This window comes from Lutjanus erythropterus, chromosome 1 (assembly GCF_056507025.1).
Source record: "Lutjanus erythropterus isolate fLutEry1 chromosome 1, fLutEry1.hap2, whole genome shotgun sequence".
Taxonomy (NCBI): Eukaryota; Metazoa; Chordata; class Actinopteri; order Lutjaniformes; family Lutjanidae; genus Lutjanus; species Lutjanus erythropterus.
In genome coordinates, this window is record NC_139317.1 from 21,310,238 (window position 1) to 21,329,711 (window position 19,474).

Genomic DNA, 19,474 nt, shown 5'->3' on the forward strand with positions numbered 1-19,474 from the left:
CAGTGTTTCCAGGAGAGACAAATTAAAAGGGGATTCTCATATCGCTCTGTCACACTTGAGCTGCGGGCCTCATGAATCACAATAAATTCTATTAAGCGTCACTCCCTCTGTTTCGCTCCCTCCCCAGCTACCACCCAGGGGGCCTGCCCCTGTCACTGCTAAACATCTGTGTTTATTTACACAATCACACACCTAACTAACTGATTCCTAAATGTCCTGCACCTCCCGGAAAAAAATAGTTAATGCTCATTTGCAAAATGTCAGAGTGGCGTCGTGATTTTCAATGAAAAGACAGAAACAATGTTGCAGTAAATTGCATGTTGCTGTTTCTGGGGATTTGCTGAGACTGGCTGCTAATGCGAAGGATGCCTCTGATTAAGTCGTAGTCTATATATTACTGGAGCTGGAAGAAGGGCCAAATTTATGTTATATTATAGAAAGCCACTTGACTAAATCTGTAATGGTTTAACTGCAATGAAATAGGGCTGCAACTACCGATTATTTTCATTGTTGACATTCATTGATTACATTCATTGTTTAATCTGTTGATTATTTTCTAGCTTAATCGATTAGTCGTTCGGTCTATAAAATGTCAGGAAATGCTTACTTTTGCCCACAACCCAAAGATATTCAGTTTACTGTCGTAAATATTCACATTTAAGAGGCTGGAATGAGAGGTTTTCAAAATAGTTGGCGATTAATTTAATAGATTGATTGTTGCAGCTCTATAATGAAATAACTTGAATATTATTTCGGGTCAAAGGTCAAAGTCTGTGTCAGGCTGTTGCCTCAGGTCTGAGTTAGCTTGATACCTTCATTGCTTTATTCTTAAAAATCCCGGGCTGCAGGACCTGCCTCTGAGCGGGTGAAGATGATGTAACACTTGTTCATTTCAGAGACTTTCTGTAGCATCAGACAGAGCAGACAGGCACTTTTCTATGTGCCATCATGTGAGCAAAAAACCATGCCTCATCTGGCTTCCCTCCAATGAGCCAAGTCACGTGGCTGGTTTCCTGGCTAACTATGGATGTGGCACTAGCTGATGGCAGGCGCTTGTTTTGTCCCCCTCCCCATAAGAAGCTCACCTCTGCCTGTATGCATGCACACCAGTATATAAATTGCTGAATCAGTGTCAGTGATAGAGTAATGGCACGGGAGGCATCGTAAATTACAGCAAGCGATCCCGGGGCGCAGACACTGGCTGTCGTGTCTGAGTGAGCGCTGCGCTCCTGAGCTAATGAATACCTTCATCTGGCCCCGGCAGTCAGCAGATTGCCCCGCGTTGATGGATACTGTCAGCCCTCCGCCACACCACATTTCATTGCACAATAAACATGGTTGTCAAAACCAAACAAAGTGAAATCAATTCATCCTGTACAGTGAGTGCATGCTAAATGAAATTAACGTACTGTGGGGTTCGGTGGCAGCAAAGGTAGTGTATTATTTCTGAATTCATGATGGCTTTAGGTCCTAAAGCATTCTAGGAGGCAAAAGCAAACACACAGAGCAAGGAATGGTACTTGCAGAGTTTGAAAAAGTGATACAAAACACCTCTTAAATGTTCTGATTTAGTATTTTGTGCATGCTGAATGTATACCTCTATGAATATATTGGTAAGCTGTGTAGGCCATATTATTAAAGTGAGATATTAAGGGAAGGCAGATTTCAGATTAGGCTTTCTCTATAGGCATCTGACTGAAGATGATCATATGGGAGAAAAAAAGTCTCCCCTCAAAATAATTAATATGAATTAATTCATATGAATAATATGTAACTTACTGTTTGGTGAAAAAAGTCATGAAGAGTAAGACAAGAGTATGACAATCTAGGACTGATTGTTATGAATAATAAAAAATAAATATAATATATTGATTTTCATCTATATTTTAGAGACATTAACATCAAAAGAAGGTTGTCTTGTTGCCCTCCAAATTTAAGTGTATTTATATAATTTATATATACCCCCCTCCCCTTTTTTTAATGTACATTTGCAGAAAACAGAGGGTCTTGAGATGAGACCAGCAACTGCCCTTAATATATGACTGTGACTAGTGTTGTCAAAAATATTAAATTATCAATAAATATTGATTCTGAATATTTGAAATGGTTTTAATACTCATTTTCTTTGGTTGATACACCAATATCATCTGCACTTTATCACCCTTTTCCCTTCATTGGCAAGGCGACACTATTAACTTTACTTAATTTCTTAGATAATTTAGTTATTTTTAAAGGCCTGATCTAACAAGGAAAAAAAAACATGTTTCTCAAAGGCTTAGGTTTCTTGTTGTAGCCTTGTTGTATTTATCTTTTCATGAAAATCTAAGATTTAATGTTGTGTCCAGTTTTCTCTGTTGTATTGAAAACGGTATTGAATTTCTGTATTTTTCAAGGTGTTGTATCAACGTTAGAAATTCCAGTATTGTGACCATGCTAACTGTGATTTGTAACTCACATTAGCCAGAGCTATATGACAATAAGAGCTCGATCCACTGGGCAGCAACTATTGCAGTCACAATGTGAAAACACAATTTTGCTCACAGCTGAAGGCAGGGCTCTGTGGATCATAAATGTGTCTGTTTGACTGTTAAACATGAGCTGGTGAAAATCGATTTGCGGGGCCTTTGTACTGGGAGAAACAGGTTTCCTAGTGGGCAGCTGGACCTCAAACATTCTGTGAGAGCATAAACCAAAACCAACCTCCACCACACCTCCAGCCCTATTATACTGAAGCTGGTTGTGTGCTCCTTCAGTGCAGTGTGTGTGTGTGTGTTGCCTTTCACTACTTGTCTCCTATAATGCTTTTAAAAAGAAGACACGCTTTTCCAAAGTGAAGACACTTGAACTCTAGAGGCTGAAAATGGTGCAGCAGCAGTGTCTTCAGTGATTAGAGCAGAGCGAGGTTTCTGTGGATTTGGAATTAATATCTTTGCACAGCCCTCCATTACTCATTAAGAGTTTGATTTTGTTTATCAACTGAAATAATAATAGAAATCAAACCCCAGGTAACGTGTGCCAAGGCTGCTAGTGGAATGGTCTAATGAGAAGGCTTCACATGTGGATGATGAAATATGCATGAGTCATCCCAAGCTTTCTTTTCCAGATTTGAGATCATTAAAGATGTATCGTAGCATATGGAAGGCTTTTTTTGTCTTATTTTTCAAGCCTTGTTTATCAACATGTTTTTGTTTGTTTAAATATTCATACTGCTTTTATTTAATTCTTTCACATCTTACATATAAAAGGAAGCAAATGCGCATGCAAACAGAAATCATTATCAGTCTGATGTACAGTTTAATACTGAGAGAAACTCTCTTATGCTGATTGTGAATGCCCTGATTGAGAAACAGCACTTTGCAGAATCGGCACAGTCTCTCATCACAAATGTGTGTGTGCCTGGTTTGTTTGTGTGCGTGTGTGTGTGTGTGTGTGTGTTTGAAGGAAAGAGAGAAAGTGAGAAAGAAGAAGTGAAGAAAAAAAGTAGAGTAAAGCAGAGGAATGAATTTTAGAGACTGCCTCAAGTCACATATTTGTTATTTATGTTGGCATTCTTGCACTTTTTATGGACACCATGAATGTCAAACTGAAATGTATTTGGTTGAGTAGAGAAGTGTGAACACTTGCAGACAAAATATTTAACTGCCATTGAAGTCCAAGGTCTCCTTCCTTTTTTGGTTTTGGATAGACCTGAGAAGAATGTAGCTCCCAATTAAAGTGACAGTTCACCCCAAAATCAAAAATACATATGTTTCCTCTGGCCTGTAGTGCTATTTTCAAAGATTTTTTTGGGGGGCTTTTTGCCTTTAATCATAGTGACAGCTGAGGACAGGGCAGGAAAGGGGGGTGAAGCGAGAGGGGATGACATGCAGCAAATGGGCCACAGGCAGGAGTCGAACCAGCGGCCACTGCAGAGGACTAACAGCCTTAGTACATGGGGCACACGTCCTACCAACTGAGCTATAGAGACGCCCCACCTGTAGTGCTATTTGTCCATCTGAATTGTGTTGGTGTGAGCTGCAGAGTTTGAGATACTGGCCATCAGTGTTCAAAGATAAAGATAATCCACAGTTTCATGTAGGAACCACTTTTTTTTGGTAGCACAAAGAAAGTGGGGTGAACTGTCCCTTTTAAACTGACATTGTATTTGCTGTAACAGCACATAAAGTGTAAAACTGTCAAGTCAGGTTTTCCACTCAATAGAATGTATACCCTTTCCAGGAGGGTCTGTGGCCCCGCATCATCTGAAACAACGCTCATGATGATGACAGCAGTGATGGCAGTAGATGAAGGAGAGTTTGAACATGGCTCGTCATTTAATCAATGTCTTGCCTCGCTCTCTCTTCCTGTTCCTGCTCTGGCTATTCCAGGGTCCAAGGAGGTAAATGGCTCTGCAGATAAACCCCAACCCTATTATTGTTGGCCAACAGGAGGCACTGGATCTACAGAGGCACGAGTCTTCAGGGAAGCCCGAGGAAGGAACAACAACGAGCCCCACATTAAAAGGCCTATGAATGCATTCATGGTGTGGGCCAAGGACGAGCGGCGCAAGATCCTGCAGGCCTTCCCCGACATGCACAATTCCAACATAAGCAAGATTTTGGGTAAGACATTTTAAATCATATACAAGTCACTCCAGCAGATATAACTCTTCTAAGACAATGTAAATGCTTTTGTAAAGCCACCTGCAAGGGCTTCAGTTCTTTATTATCCCTGTCAAATAAACTATCATCACATGCATCTGACGAGATTAACACAAACATCTTGTCACGTCACCAAGAGTTTTTAGTTTTGAACCTAATTTCTGGCTGAACAGTTTTGGGACAAAAAAACAAAACAAAAAAAAATGGTAATTAATATTTATATTATTAACATTCTCATTTTGTTTGAAAAAAAAATATTAAAATGATTGTGGTGTTATTTTTTCAGTAATCTGGACTAAACAAAGATGACTTAATAAGTCTGCATTTTGACACACAATTTGAAAATTGCAGCAGGCCATATTTTGATAAAACTGTTGAGCCTATTAGAAATGCGATTCTAATCAGATTTCTACAGTTGCATCTCAGTATGGTCGCTCTGGCTGCTCAAATTATCCTCTGTGGTTTCTTCTGGTGCAACGAAGGGGTCCTGCACTACGACTTGACAAAACAATTGTTCAGAGGGCGAGATGAAGGATATCCATTTTTCATGCTTCTGCATTCAAACAAGTTAAATTTAAGACTATTTAAGACCTTTTCAAGACTGTTCTCTTGCTTTGTACTGGTAAAAAGTACAAAGGATATGATGGAAAATCATAGTCCATGTTGGGGTTTTTTTTCCTAAAGTTGATACAGTGCAATAAAAAAGATTGTTAAAAAAAAAAACATTAAAATGTGAGACTGAAGTTAATGCAACTTTATTAAAATAGGGTTAACTTCAGAATCTAATCAATTTTTAAGACCTGTCAAACTCAACACATTTTAAGGCCTAAAATTTAGATAATTGGATTTTAGGTTTTTAAAGACCCTTTAAGGACCTGCGAAAACCCCGGTCTGTCTTAAAGATATGATTTGAGAAACAAATCTGATTGTCCTGCAGCCTGAACAAAGACTTAGATATGGCTTTATTGCTCTCCAATATGTGTAGTTGATCTAACAAAGTAGCAAGAATCTAAAGGAGGAGGGTGTTATCTCACAGGCCGCTGTGTATCAGGTCAGCTCACCGTACAGATGGATTTATAGCCCATCACTACCATAAGTGTTTGTCATGAAAAATGACAGAGGCTAAATGGGTCTTGTCCCCTAAGCATTGGAGTCCATACATCAGGGCTGTTAAAAGTGCTGTCATCCAGCACCTAGCAGGACACTTCACAGAGCTGCAGTATTTACAGCACTGGCTTATTGTTCCTTACTGTTTGACGACGAAGCATGTGTCTCGTCTCAGACGATGTGCACATGTATGTTGGTGTGGAACGGGTGATAAAACCAGATTTTAGAAAATATCTGCCCTTACTAAGTGCAATTCAGTGTTAAAATAAGTTTTTATCCCAAGAGTTAAATGTAATTTGTCTACGGATTTAGATAGATAGTGTAAAAAAGAATCTTGGGATCAACTAATCTTTTCTCAGTAACTCAATATAAATACGCCCATTTTATTTCTTCAAGTTAATTAAACTTGAAATTTCTAGTATTTTCAGTTCAATCAACTCATTAAATTAAGTTTCTAAAGAAAGGTGATCAGCATATTAGCAGACTTCCCATCCTGCATTGAGAGAGGGTTAAAATGTAAAAGAAATCAAATTTGTAATGTTAGTGTAACTGAAAAGCTGCCCATTCAAAAGTTTAAACTGAATTAATATCAGGTTTATTTGATGTGACTAGTTTATCTGTTTTGAACCATTACAAATGTATCTCAAATTGTCTTTTTAAATTCAGTCAACTTAAAATCTTAAGGTAGCCTGGACACCACCTTTTTAAAGTGAAAACAATAGTTTAGTTTTTACAGTGAATAAGTCATTAAAAAGTCTTTTCCCTGCTTGTGTTCAATACTGAAATCCTTATCTGTGCTGTGTAGGTTCTCGGTGGAAGTCCATGTCTAACCAGGACAAGCAGCCATACTACGAGGAGCAGGCCCGTCTGAGTAAGCTCCACCTAGAGAAATACCCCAACTACAAGTACAAGCCGCGGCCTAAGAGGACCTGCATTATCGACGGGAAAAAACTTCGCATTGGAGAGTACAAGCAGATGATGCGCTCACGGCGACAAGAGATGAGGCAGTTCTTCACTGTGGGGTAGGTGCGCAGTCACAAATCCCACAAACCAACTACACAAACACACAGACAATGATATCAACTGGACTGTGGCTTTTCACCTCCTCAGAGCTTGTCCTCAATAAAATGTAACCACCATTTCCCAGAGCGAGCGTTGAATTAACCTGGTGTATTGGTTTTAAGACAAGACCCTGACATGAACATTAAAATTAAGTGTTTTTCGATACCTGTTATTTAATAATTTTAGACAATAGCAGTGTGCAATTGAAGCATTAAGTGCAGACATTATTACAGGACATAAGCTGTAGGTATAGACTTACAGAAGCCTGGAGGGCAGCAGTCTGAAGCTTAACACTTTAATTTACTGTGTGCGGTTAGCAGGAGAACCCTTCTCCAGGTGTTCCCATGTCAGTCATAAGCTTCAGTGGCTGGAGTATCAATCATCCAGCGCAACAGCAGACAAGAGCAGCACTAACCACGTATTGGTTTTATGTCACCAATAAACTGGGTAGTGTTTCTGAACAGCTCAAGACGGGAGCTGTCAGGAGGACCTCTCTTTTCCCAAATCATTTTCACAGAGCTGCTGGCTTAAAGTAGGCTGCTGCGGGAAACCCCTAATCCAACCATCTCAGTTTGAGTGCTGCAACAAAAAAAAAATTTTTTTCTTTAGGACTACCCTCAGTAGCGCTCTTTCAGCAACGCTCTCAGCTTTCTTTGCATCTCTTGTTTTATCATTTCTGTGTGAGTCTGTATCTCACGTCATGAGAAAGAAGTATAGATGTAACAATATATTGGACATTGCAAAAAAAAAAATCTCAATGCTGTACCAGACTGGGACAATATCTACTGTGATATTATATAGTTAATTATTTCATTTTAACATTTTTATTTTATTTCATAAAAGAACTGCTACTGACTGCACTGATTTTGTATTGCATTCATAATTAATGCATTCAATGCCAAAGACAATTCAAGACAATTTTTGCACATGCTGAGGTCATGCATGGCTAACTTTATTCAATTAAATAAAGAAAGCAGAAGCACTTGAAGTTAAAACAAAAAATAAATAAATAATAATAATAATAATACATTTATGTTTTAATAAAAGACATTTGTTTAAGCTGTCAATTTTCTGTTTTTCAATAAATATCGTAACATAGACTTTTTAAACTAACTTTTTTCAATATCATGACAAATATTGTATCAGCTAGCTACTTTTATTTTATTAAAAATGAAAGTAAAAGCACTTCAACTTAAAATAAAAAATGTTCTTTATACAAACAAAAAAGCTGTATATATGAGATTTATTACTTAATAAGACTTTTTTCAAGCTGTCAATTGCCTTTTCAATATTGTGAAAAATATATTGTGAACTTTTTAATCTAACTTCTTTAAATATTGCGATAAATATTGTATTGTGGACATTTTAATCCAACCCTTTTTCAATTTTGCATAAACATCATACTGTGGACTTTTTATTATGGTATTATTGCACCTTGAGTCTTTTTTTACACAGTTATATCCTTAGCGAGAAGTATTATTGATCTTCATTTAATCTCTCTCTTACATCCAGCCAACCACCACAGATCCCCATCACCACCAGCGCCAGTATGGTCTACCCAGGGGCCATCACCATGGCGACCACCACACCCTCACCTCAGATGACATCAGAGTGCTCGAGTGCCTCAGCGAGTCCCGAGCCATCCATTCCCGTCATTCAGAGCACCTACAACATGAAGCTAGAGCCCAGCACCATGGCGAACAACAGCGAGCCGGTCAACGGCGAGGATGAGATGGACATGTACGAGGATTTTGAGGACGAGCCTAAATCAGACTATAGTAGTGAAAATGACACACAAGAGCCAGTCAGCGCCAACTGAGACCTCTTCAACTGAAGAGGCCAATGCAGACACAACACTCATACAGGAGGATGGCCCAAGGGCTGGTCTGATCCGATCTGAGGGAGCGAAAGAGCAAAAGAAAACTACACCACAAAGGTTTAAAAATGTTTAAAAAAAAAATAACAATGATGTATCATTTAGGAGCCAGCATGCAGATTTGGCTTCATCTGAATCAAAAGCTATTTGGTCTTAAGTGTTTCTTCAAGTGTGTGAAGCAGTTTGGTTGTGGTAATTTAGATTTTTTTTTTTAATCTCATTGTTTATTTTTTCATTGTGATCATGGACATTTACACAATTAGATCATTGCCTAGAACTAAAGACGGAACTTGAAATTGAATATTTGATATGAACCTATAATTCTTACAGTCATTTTACCTTGTTTTCCTCTTCAATTAGGTGATTTTGATATATTGCATAACTGTTCAAGATGGGAATAATATTCTCACTCAGGTATAGTGTGCCAGCCAACAGCTTGTGAATGTTTTTAAATCGAGAATCAATTATTACCAGGACAAAATATCTCAAAATTCATATGGAGCGATTCCAACTTGTTACAGAGGGAAATTATTATTATTATTATTATTATTATTATTATTATTATTATTATTATTATTATTATTATTGTTTTGTGTTACAAACTGCATAATTTAGTGCAGAAGTGCCAAACATTTCAAGTTGTTTCTAAAAATCTGTAAAGTCTTTTGGGGAGAGGCTTTGTGAGTCTTGGACAATCTCTTGATCTCTTAATACAGCTTAATTATCCAGTCTTCTTTCTTTAATTTACCCTAACAGAATAAACAAATGAAACTCAGGAACTTGGAGACAGCAGGCTCTGCAGGAGGTTACAGTGTGTGACATCCTTGGATGGTAGCATGCGATGCTAGCTGTTCTCCAGGGAGCCCAATGCAGTGATCATCAATGAAACCGGCCAGCCTTTTCATTTCCTCATCCCAGTCCACACACACCGAGCACCGTGGACATCCTTAACTCTTTTCCAGCTCTGCAAACCCCAGTCTGACTCACCAAGTTCTTAATCAGAGTGATTGTAATCAGGCCAGAATGCTAAAGGGCCAAAGGCCTCCAATCTGCAGGATTGGAACAGCAGCGAAAGGCAGCTTTGGGGGCATTACAATCTCAAATTGATGTTGTACAATGTGTAGCTGTAGCTACAGTACGTTCTGCTAAACGCTTTAGCCCCATTTTGGATGGCAAGTTTAAAGTCTTAGGTCTTAGAACTTCATTTTTTTCAATCTTAATTCTTTTTAGACATTGTAAATCTTAAATTGACACTAAGAAGTCTTAAAGTGGAGCACGGACATCGGGCTGATGCAATGAGTTGATTACTGCCGTAGTCTTAAGAAGAGTGACAGTTTGTGGGGACACTTATAAACTGAGAAAGAGAGAGAGGCTAAAATCATACGTTTGTTTCTTAAATCACCTCGTCATATACACACGACAGGGGTAACTTAAAACACTGATTTTTGTATTAGTGCACTTACACAAATCTTATTCTGTCACCCTTGAGCCTTATGTTGCTATCTGTAATAATCTTATCAGCTTTTGGAATGCACTTAACTCCTGCATTTAAAACAGGACTGGACATGCAATGACTCGGAAACAAGGGGCACAAAGTCTCTATCCTAATTGCAGCCAAAAAGCTGACAAGTGGTGACCTTGTGGGGACTGCAGCTAGATAATGCAAGGCCTTGATGTTGGGACTCAGATCCTCTTTGCAGGGCAGAAGGTCTAAGTGGCTCCCCTCCCTGCCATGCCCTGCTCTGACCCCTGCCCGTGGCAACCTCAGCACCCAGGGGGCGCCATCTGGCTCAGAGAAGCAGAAAAACACCGGGGAGGGATGGGAAACAATAAAAACAGGGTGTGTGTCCCTCATTGTGCTCTCCATCAAAGTGCTGGTGGTAAGGCCTCAACAGGGCTCCCACCCTGGCCCAATCACCAGGCACTGGCGAGCAGATGGAACAAGTACATCAAGCTGTGGGGGATTATTAAAATGACTGACGACTGGGTATCATCTGAAATACAGCATTATTAATGCATGAGTCCAGCTATTCCCCTCCCTTGCCCTTGAACCTGTCCATTTTAAAAAAGAGCACAGAGCTTTTTTGAAGGATCTGAATGGCTGGTTACTGGCTTTAACTGGTCAAGATCCACCCACTGCTGGTCACTGCATTTTTCTCCTATAGCTCTAATTGGTACAGATGGCTCTTTATATCTCTAAAGCACTCATATCTTCTGTACACTTATTGTCTTATTGTCTTATCGTCAGCGCTGGCTTGCATTGTTTCTACTTTTTGGAAGCATTTATATTCAGTCTTGTAGGTTTTTTAACCACCCCATTAATAATAATTCCTGTTTTATTTTATGTTCCATCACATCTTTTCTACATTGTTCTCATTTTGAGGTACAAGACATTTTAAGGATGCTCTCCGACAAAAAAAAAAAAAACCCAAGTGGATTTCCCTCCGAGTCGACCTGTTTTGGTATTTTTACGCTGTTCGCTCCTGTTTGCTGGTGGTTAGATTGATTTGTATGTGATTGTAAATATTTTCATGACCATGCCACACTGCTTCAGTTGGCTGGTAGTTAAAAAGGACTCTTCACGGAACTGAAACTTGACTGTGCTTATATTATAGCGGAAAAAAGACAAAAAAAGGAAAGGAGAAAAAAATGACAAGAACTCACGAGGAGACGATGTTTCATAAGTGTTATAAGCACTGGATATAAATTGTATTTTTATCAATTCTGATTAATGTGAAGCTGTTTGAGGAAAAACACCCTGAATGAACAAAATTCCCCAGTTGGACTCAAGTAGGTTTGCTCTCACAGTTGCCAGATTTGAGTCTTTTTTTTTTTTTTTTTTGTCTACTTATTTTGTTTATTTATGCAAAGACACATGTGATGAATGAACACTTTGTTTAAGCTTCAGGGCTGCCTAGGGGAGAGACTCAGCACAAGAAAGTGAGCAGAAAATTCAACAGCAGGCTCGGTTAGCCGTCAAACACCCGACTTCAGACTTCAGTGCATTGTATATTGTATTTGAAACTGTAGAGTATCAACATATTGTATTTATTATTAGCCACTGCTGGCTCTAAAACTGTCAGTAAAACAACAACATGGACAATCAGAGAAATAGAAAAAATGTTCAATGAATTGGAGCTAAAAATGGTTTTCAGTGAATTCACCATCTCATTTCAGATTTTATTGTAAATATAACATAGGAAATATATTTTTGTTCATTAGTGAAGTATAAGTTATGTATTTGGCTGTTCTATTTTATTTTCTTTTTCATGTTTTTATTTTTGTACATGGTTTCATGTTTTTTTAAAACCTGACAAGTCACTGTACCTCATGTAGATGCTGAGTTTTTCTGCTTATTGGAAGAGAGCAGTATTTGGACCTGAGACAGAGAGACAGAAGCACCTCACTTATGCTTATGTTTTTGATAATCTTCCCTGGACTATTCAAAGAACCAATCGAAATAAAAGCTATACTCATTAGAGGAGTCATTACAAGTTAAGGTACTCATCTAAACAACAAGCACTTGATGTAAAAGAATCCTTCAATAATTTGTTTCCAATCATGATACAATCTAAGTGATATGCTGTATATCCTCACTTGTGTTTATTACAGCACTCATAGTATGTGGCTAATTTCTTATGAGAAGCTGAAATCATCTTTTTAAAAAAAATCTGCATGCATTTGGCTTGCATTTACATTATCATAATTAACAAAATTGTTTCTTTCATGAATGATTGTTTCAAACACAAGTGATGTTTTTAGATTATTTTTTCAAAGGTGGGAGTGTGCAAATATTTATTTTCATGTGGCAAAATAGTTAATTCTCTCCTTGTGATCTTTTTATCTGTTTTAATGAACGTGTTCACGACTATCCAGCCATCTGCAAATGTAGCCCTCACAATTTTTTGATTCACTCGTTCGACATGCAAATGGTTTGAATGAACAACTGAAGACAAAGGCTTCTATGCTGTTTCGACATTACTTACTGTAATTTCATGATTTTTTTTTCTGTCTGAACTTTGTGATGTATATGGTGGGAATGTTCTCTGTGTTAATTTAATCAGCACAATTCACTGACATGCTGGACTGACATGCTAGCTGCTGTTCAGAAGTGTAAAATTTGTTGTTCAGGGCAACATTTATAGTTGTCTTTGGTACTTTTTGCTTTTTAGAGTTGTCTCTCAAGCAACACTGTGTGTGGCTCTTCTATCACTGGAGCCGTCGTTTTGAAATTGCTGGCAGCCTGATACAATTTTCTGCGTAGAAATCTTTTTTTTTTTGTTTGTTTGTTTGTTTGTTTTCCTGGCAGGTACCTAGGCCCATGGCAAGTATTGTTTGGGTGTTATTAGAGAAAATGAAATACATAGTGTCTGTTGCTGCTTTAAAAAAAAGTTTATGTCTGAATATGTAAATAGTTTATCATAATATCTTGTACAGTCCAATGTAAAGTTTTTAATTCAACTTAAAAAAAAAAATGTTGCCATCACATTTGTGTTCACATTCTTCTTTATACAGTACAAAAAGATCAATTATTTGCTAGGGGTATTATTGCTAAAAAGAAAAAAAATGAAAATGTTACTAAATTTTTTTATGTTTGTTTTGTTTTGCTTGGCTTCAAAGTGTACACCAGCAAGTCTTTGGTTTCCATGTGCAGTATTGACGTGAGGTAAACTTAAGGTGAATAATTTTACAGTGGTGTGTGTGGAGAGCGATCTCCTCGGCTTTGATAGTATTAATACACTATATCAAGTAAAAACAAACCAATGAGTGACACATTTGGGTGCACCTAGGCACCGTAGAAATGTGTATACTGTATATGATTAAATTATCCCCACAGGATCAATTCAGGCATATTCTAATGTAACACCATTTTCTGTATGTCTCAGTCCATTGTAACAATGCAACAGTGGGATGAATAACTGCCTGTTTAAGCTCATTTACCTCAAGAATTTCCTCCTTTTCTGTAAGAGACAGAAATTGTGTTACAGAAAACTTCTCCCATCACTCCATCTTTTGTACTGCTGTTGACACTTACAAATTAAAGAGACATTTTGTTTTAAGATTTGACTAAATATTGTTATTGTGGAGACATTCATCACATAATTTCCTCTTATTTAGGTATTTGTCTGCAGTGTGAACGCGGGAGCTGGAAAAGTATTAATCAAATTGCGTTGATTTGTTTTATTCTGTTTGAGCTGTTTAAACCTCACATACATGACACTGCACAATGAAAAATAGTCCTAAGACTCTCATAAGAATATTTTATGTCTTGTTGACTTTCCATCTCAATCTCTTTTTCCTAAAGACAGAATGAGCTTCACTTTCTAAACTCATTTTACCAGCTGTCAATAATTATTCTTAAAGCTGTTGACTTCTCAACAGGGACAAAATGAAGCTCGGGAAACATATTATGAACACAATCACTGTTTTTGTAAAGCCTGCTAATTAATTTAGTTATAAAGAAACTTAAAAGAAGGAACAATAATTAGAGACTTTGCTTAAAAACGAACCTAAAAGCTCTATATTGTAAATTCTTGTTCCATTACTCTTTTAATAAATATAGAACTATTAATACTAACCCATTCTTAAACCTTTTGACTGATTAAAACTTCATCATTATATTACAGTGGGTTGTTCCTATAGTTGCAGGTCAGTATTACCTACAACTACAAATACTGTAATTGTCTATAAGAATACAAAAAGTGAAACTGAATATTAAATGATTTACTGTCATAGTAATTAAGAGAACAACTTAATCCAGTAATGAATATACACATTTGTATCTGAAGCTGGCATAGGGTTAGCATTTTCTGTATTGTATCATGATTTCCAAATATCATAATGCAAATTTTGCTGGAGGGCAATACACACTGAATTTAAATAAATACTGAATGGAAAGCTGTTGCTTCTAACATTAATTCCCCTTGACCTGATGTCATCGCAGTGTGACGGAGACCACCTGGATGAGACGGTTTGTGCCACGTTTCCTAGCAGTTTTGTTTTACATTTCACAGCACACTGAAAATGCATGTATATGATGAATATTTTACTTTGACGTTCGTGAAACAAAACTTAATGTGTTTGATTTAATACGTTTGATTTCCGAACTACAGTACAAGCTGATCATACACTAAACTAGAATTTGATCATATACAAAGCTTGGAGCCTGAATCCAAACTGTTGGAGAGAAAGTCATCGGGTAATTTACTACATCCTGACTTGGCAGCTGAAGTATATATTAGTAACTGGTCGGTCACTTTTTCTTTTCTTTTTTTTTTTTTTTTTCACTTTATTTCCATCTATTAGTCCTGACATATCAACAGCTTAATACTACTTTATACTTTCTGCACTCATAAGGGTTTGCAAGGGTCAGTGTGCCCATGTAGCTGTACATTCACGACTGTGCAGACGATGTGCCAACAAAACGACTGTGTGCAGACTACCGATGTATAAACAGAACCACGTGCCTGTCTGCCGTGTATTTTTTTGGCCTTAATCCACCCCTTAAACAATGTTCTCTGTGGCCAGCTGTAGCAGCCTAGTTTACTTCAGCCATTAACTTTCCATTTGTGACATCAATGAATGTCAGTAGATTTTGACTTGCATCACATTTTGTCTTACTATTTCAACCTACAAGAGGCAGAGCACTGAGCTTCAGTAGTTCTGGGCGTTCAGACTGAAAATGACGTTGGGTTGAAAAAGTTTCAAGGGCGTGCTCCAGGTTCTGATGAAAAGATGGAATATTATCTTGGGAGGCCAGTTTCAGTGATAGGTCCAAGAGTTTGAGGGCTTATCAGAGGCCACAACACTACACAGTGGTTTACAGTACGGTGAGAAAAGATTTTAACTCTGTGGAAAGTTAGCACAGCGAAAATCATTTTATCATTTCACAATTGTGAGATTGTGAAATCTAGAATACGCCTTTAAATGCAGCATATTTGACTGATCACAATGTTGCATTTTATACCAGCAAAACTTGATCCTGAGTGTTTTCATTGATATAAACTAGGGTTTTGCGTTTTTTTTAATGCATTGTTATAACTGGTCTGAATACAGGCTTAGTTTCACCTTGTAGCTAGTGGCAAACCCTGTTAGCTAGCAGCCTGCACACCAGCCTGACTCTTGGCACCAGCAGTGTAAACTGAGACAGAGGAAACAAGTAGATGGTGCAGAGAGAGTGCCAGCATATGAAACTTTCTAAAAAGATGAACAGAAACAAACAACCTCTGCCAAAATAAACAGGTAGATGCTGACGAGAAACTAGATGTTCCGTTAACATGCCACCAGCCATCCAAATGCATTGGAAATTTTAACCAAATTTTGCATTAATGAGCGAAAGAAAATATGAATGAGAGCTTGTTTCCATCCACTATTATCATGTATGTGATGATTAGGAGTTGGTTCACTGAGATAAACAACAGGTGGCACCAATTGTTCCATCAGAAAACCATTAAATCATTGCAGAACAGGGGGTGCAACAAGACAATGCCATTAAAAGATCACCAGTAGAACCTCAAAGGATGAAAAAACATTATAGAAAATATGATGGAAATGTGACAATTCTGTTTACTTCATGTATTAATGTGTGGAGGGCTGCACAAGAACTAGGGGTTGACCGATTATTGGCCTGGCAGATAATATATCCAGCACTTCTACAATTATCAGAATCTGACATTTTTTTCTCTGCTAGCCAATAAAATAAATTCTTTTAATAATTTCTTTTTTTATTTTTAAAAATGTGCTGCTTTGGCTCTGATGCAGCCACCTCTCTGTCAACACTGTAGCCATGTCCTGCCAGCAGGCCCACTGATTGGTTACATGGCATGAGTGATAGCCAATCAACACTGAAGCCTCCACATGCAGCGCCACAGACAAGAAGAGAGAAGCACACTGCTCCGGTGAGCAAGCAGAGATGAGGAAACAGAAACTGTAAAAGTTACAATAAAAAATCCTCTATACTTCAGTTTATAAGTTAAACGGCTGTGAATCAGATGCCAACTTCAGCATCGTCTGAATAATGCACTTATAAAAAAAAACACACAAAGTATTAAGAAATGCTGCTGGAGGATCCCTGCACTTTTTGTTTGAAGATAATTAAACAGACTGCTTAAAGGCATTTCAACAAAGTTTTGTGTTGGAGTTTGTGTTATTCTACAAAAATGTAAGGGCTTTTTATTGCAGATTTTCACATTATAGAAAAAAAAAAAAAAGTGGACTGTGTTCAGTCCCAGGTGTGTTATTCTAGATTTTGACACCCAAATTTTTCATTTTTACTGCAAATAAATATCAGTTCTAAATATTGGTTACTGGTCTCCTTGATACTAATAGTTGATATCAGTTTTGGCCCTGAAAAAACTATAATGATCGATCCCTAACAAGAACTGTGTGGAGCGATCATGGATGTATTATAAAGCCATAGGAGCGATGAGGAGATTGTCGCAACAAAAACATTTATCAGCCATGTGAGTTAAATGTTCACTATGTCAGAACTTATTCAGATAAACCACCTCAAGTGAGAGTAAACTATTGAAATGGCACATGCATGCAGTGTTATCAATATCAGCATGGTACAGTGCTCACAAATACAAACATGACACACATTCAAACACAAATAAAAAGCAAAACAAAACATTGTAAAGTGGCCCACGATCAATTGATTTTAGCAAAAAATGATCCTAGAAGCCACTTAGATATTGACGTCAGATAAAACACACCGAACAGTTTGACAGATTCAACACTAAAGCTGCACTTACTCACCGGCCAGTTGCTGTGGTTTGGTTTGTTTTTAAGAACAGTCTGCTCATCAACACGTCATAAGGATCCTTGACCTCCTGCAAGCAGAGACATTGAGAGGTAAAGGCTCAGTGTGTGAGTGTGTGTGTGCGTGTCTGTGTGTGCTCATTGAGACAGGTGTGTGTGCCAGAGCCAGAGGTCATCTTGAGAGTTATAAGCCCAGACTATGTCCATCATTCTTCTCTGGATCTCTGCCATCTATTGCTCATTATCACCTTAATTATTATGAGGTCTACACCCTGCTTCCTTTTTAAATAATGTCTTTCTTGATGCGAGGCGTAAAACATTTCATGTAAAATTTTTCTCAGTGTTATTACAAGTCAACATACACTTTGATTTCTTTTGGCTCTGTGTTAGCTTTACTTATCTACAGGAAAGGAAATCAATAAAAATAAATAAATAAAAACCAAAAAACTCTCTGGAACTAAAGTCTTTTTAACCATTTGGGGAAACAGTTTCATTTGTTGTCCTCATCAATCACTTAGTCTTTTACCATTGTACTGTATGCTGCCTTCCCAGGAGCGTATGAAAGCTACAGTTTAACTGCAGCGTCTGTAATAGATGTCTGTGTAAGCGCTCTCCAGCAGTAGATGGAAAACTAGACATATACCTCTGCACAATAAATCTTTTAGTAATTTTCCAAGCCTGCATGACAACTAATGGCATGGAGAAAAGCTCTGTGCTTTGTGTATTTGTCTATGCATTATTGTGCAAGTGAGTGAACCAAATTATAACACTGCTGAGTTGGTGATATGCAAGACATTTTTTTTTTTCACATTTTTTGCTTCACATTGTACCCATAGCTTTCTGTGTGAACCAAATAAGAGGTCAGGGTGAGTAATTGGGGGTTTGCTGAGCTATGGGGAGTAATACCGCTGTTTGTAAGTGGCCTGTTTGGATGAACTGTCACTGTTGTACAAAGATGTGTATGTTTGAACAGCGGATAATAATTAATACAGCAATGCTGTCGTGTAGCGGCAGGGCTGCTATTTCACAACTCTGATGACTAAACACCGGTGGGAAGGGGAGCAGCGAGGGGCGCCTGGAACAATATTTTACTCATTTGGATCTGCTCAATGCTACAGCCGCTGCACCCAGTGAATCTGTCAGACAGCACCATTTCCCCAAGAACAGCTGCTATTTATCTGATTTTCTCATTAGAGTTGACTCATGACTTCATTGTACTGGCTTTGGCAGAGATACTGCAGTCGGTGCCTAGGTATGGCTCTTTAAAAACAGCTGAGACTCGGTCTCCCTGATGTGACTGGATGTAGGAACATGTAACACCTGGCTATGTGCTCTTTTTCTGATTTTCAGCCATCAGTTTAAATTATGTGGAATAAAATTTTTAGCCGTATCTGTTTCCATGCTCTCAACCAGATGTTTAATATTCTTTGCATGCCTACGACTTTCTTATTTCTATCTATTCTTAGTGCAGGTGAAAGAAAAGAATTTGGGATTGATCTCTGGAGTCATCAAACATGTATACAAGAACAGTATGTAAGAACAGCCGAGACCCTTAGCAATGTTTTAATCCTTGGAGGTGAAGGACTTAGGAAATCTTGCTAATTTCACAGATGGTTTAAAATAGATTAGTGTGGAGTAGCAGCTCCCGGAGAAGGGCTGACCCACCAGGCTCCCTGTGCAGCTGCCAAAACCCCGCGCCTGATGCTCAGAAGTGCCTTCCAAAAGTCCTGCAAGGTTAAACTCAAACTTAAGCATCCCGAAATGCCATCCTTGTTGTAAGCTTTACTGCATCTTCAATGAACTCACCTCTCCTTTGTTCTGGGTCTTGAATAGTTCATCTTTTTATGTGGAACACATGTAAGGCCCTTTTCAATTTTGGCTTGCTGGCTATAGTTTCTAAAATCATAGTCATTTGCCTTTTCATTTTTTTTTTCAGTTAAAATCACAAGTCTCTGTTTAGTTAATTGATCGTCTAGTTGTTTCACCTTGAGATCTGCAGCCTTGGGAAAAATAACTTTCTTACTTCCTG

The 19,474-nt window shown here is 38.0% G+C and overlaps 1 protein-coding gene across 5 annotated transcripts in view; it reads left to right on the forward strand.

Moving 5' to 3' along the window:
* Nucleotides 1-13,745, forward strand: part of sox6 (SRY-box transcription factor 6) — a 172,872-nt gene extending 159,127 nt beyond the window's left edge. For 3 of the 5 annotated variants that reach the window (XM_084716580.1, XM_084716587.1, XM_084716595.1), the window contains 3 exons: nt 4,368-4,601; nt 6,553-6,769; nt 8,322-13,745. In XM_084716580.1, coding sequence (XP_084572706.1) covers nt 4,368-4,601; nt 6,553-6,769; nt 8,322-8,628 — 758 coding nt within the window. In that variant the 3' untranslated portion in view covers nt 8,629-13,745. The remainder of the gene's footprint in view (nt 1-4,367; nt 4,602-6,552; nt 6,770-8,321) is intronic. The other 2 variants (XM_084716603.1, XM_084716606.1) reach the window with 1 other exon arrangement.
* Nucleotides 13,746-19,474: the final 5,729 nt, after the last annotated feature.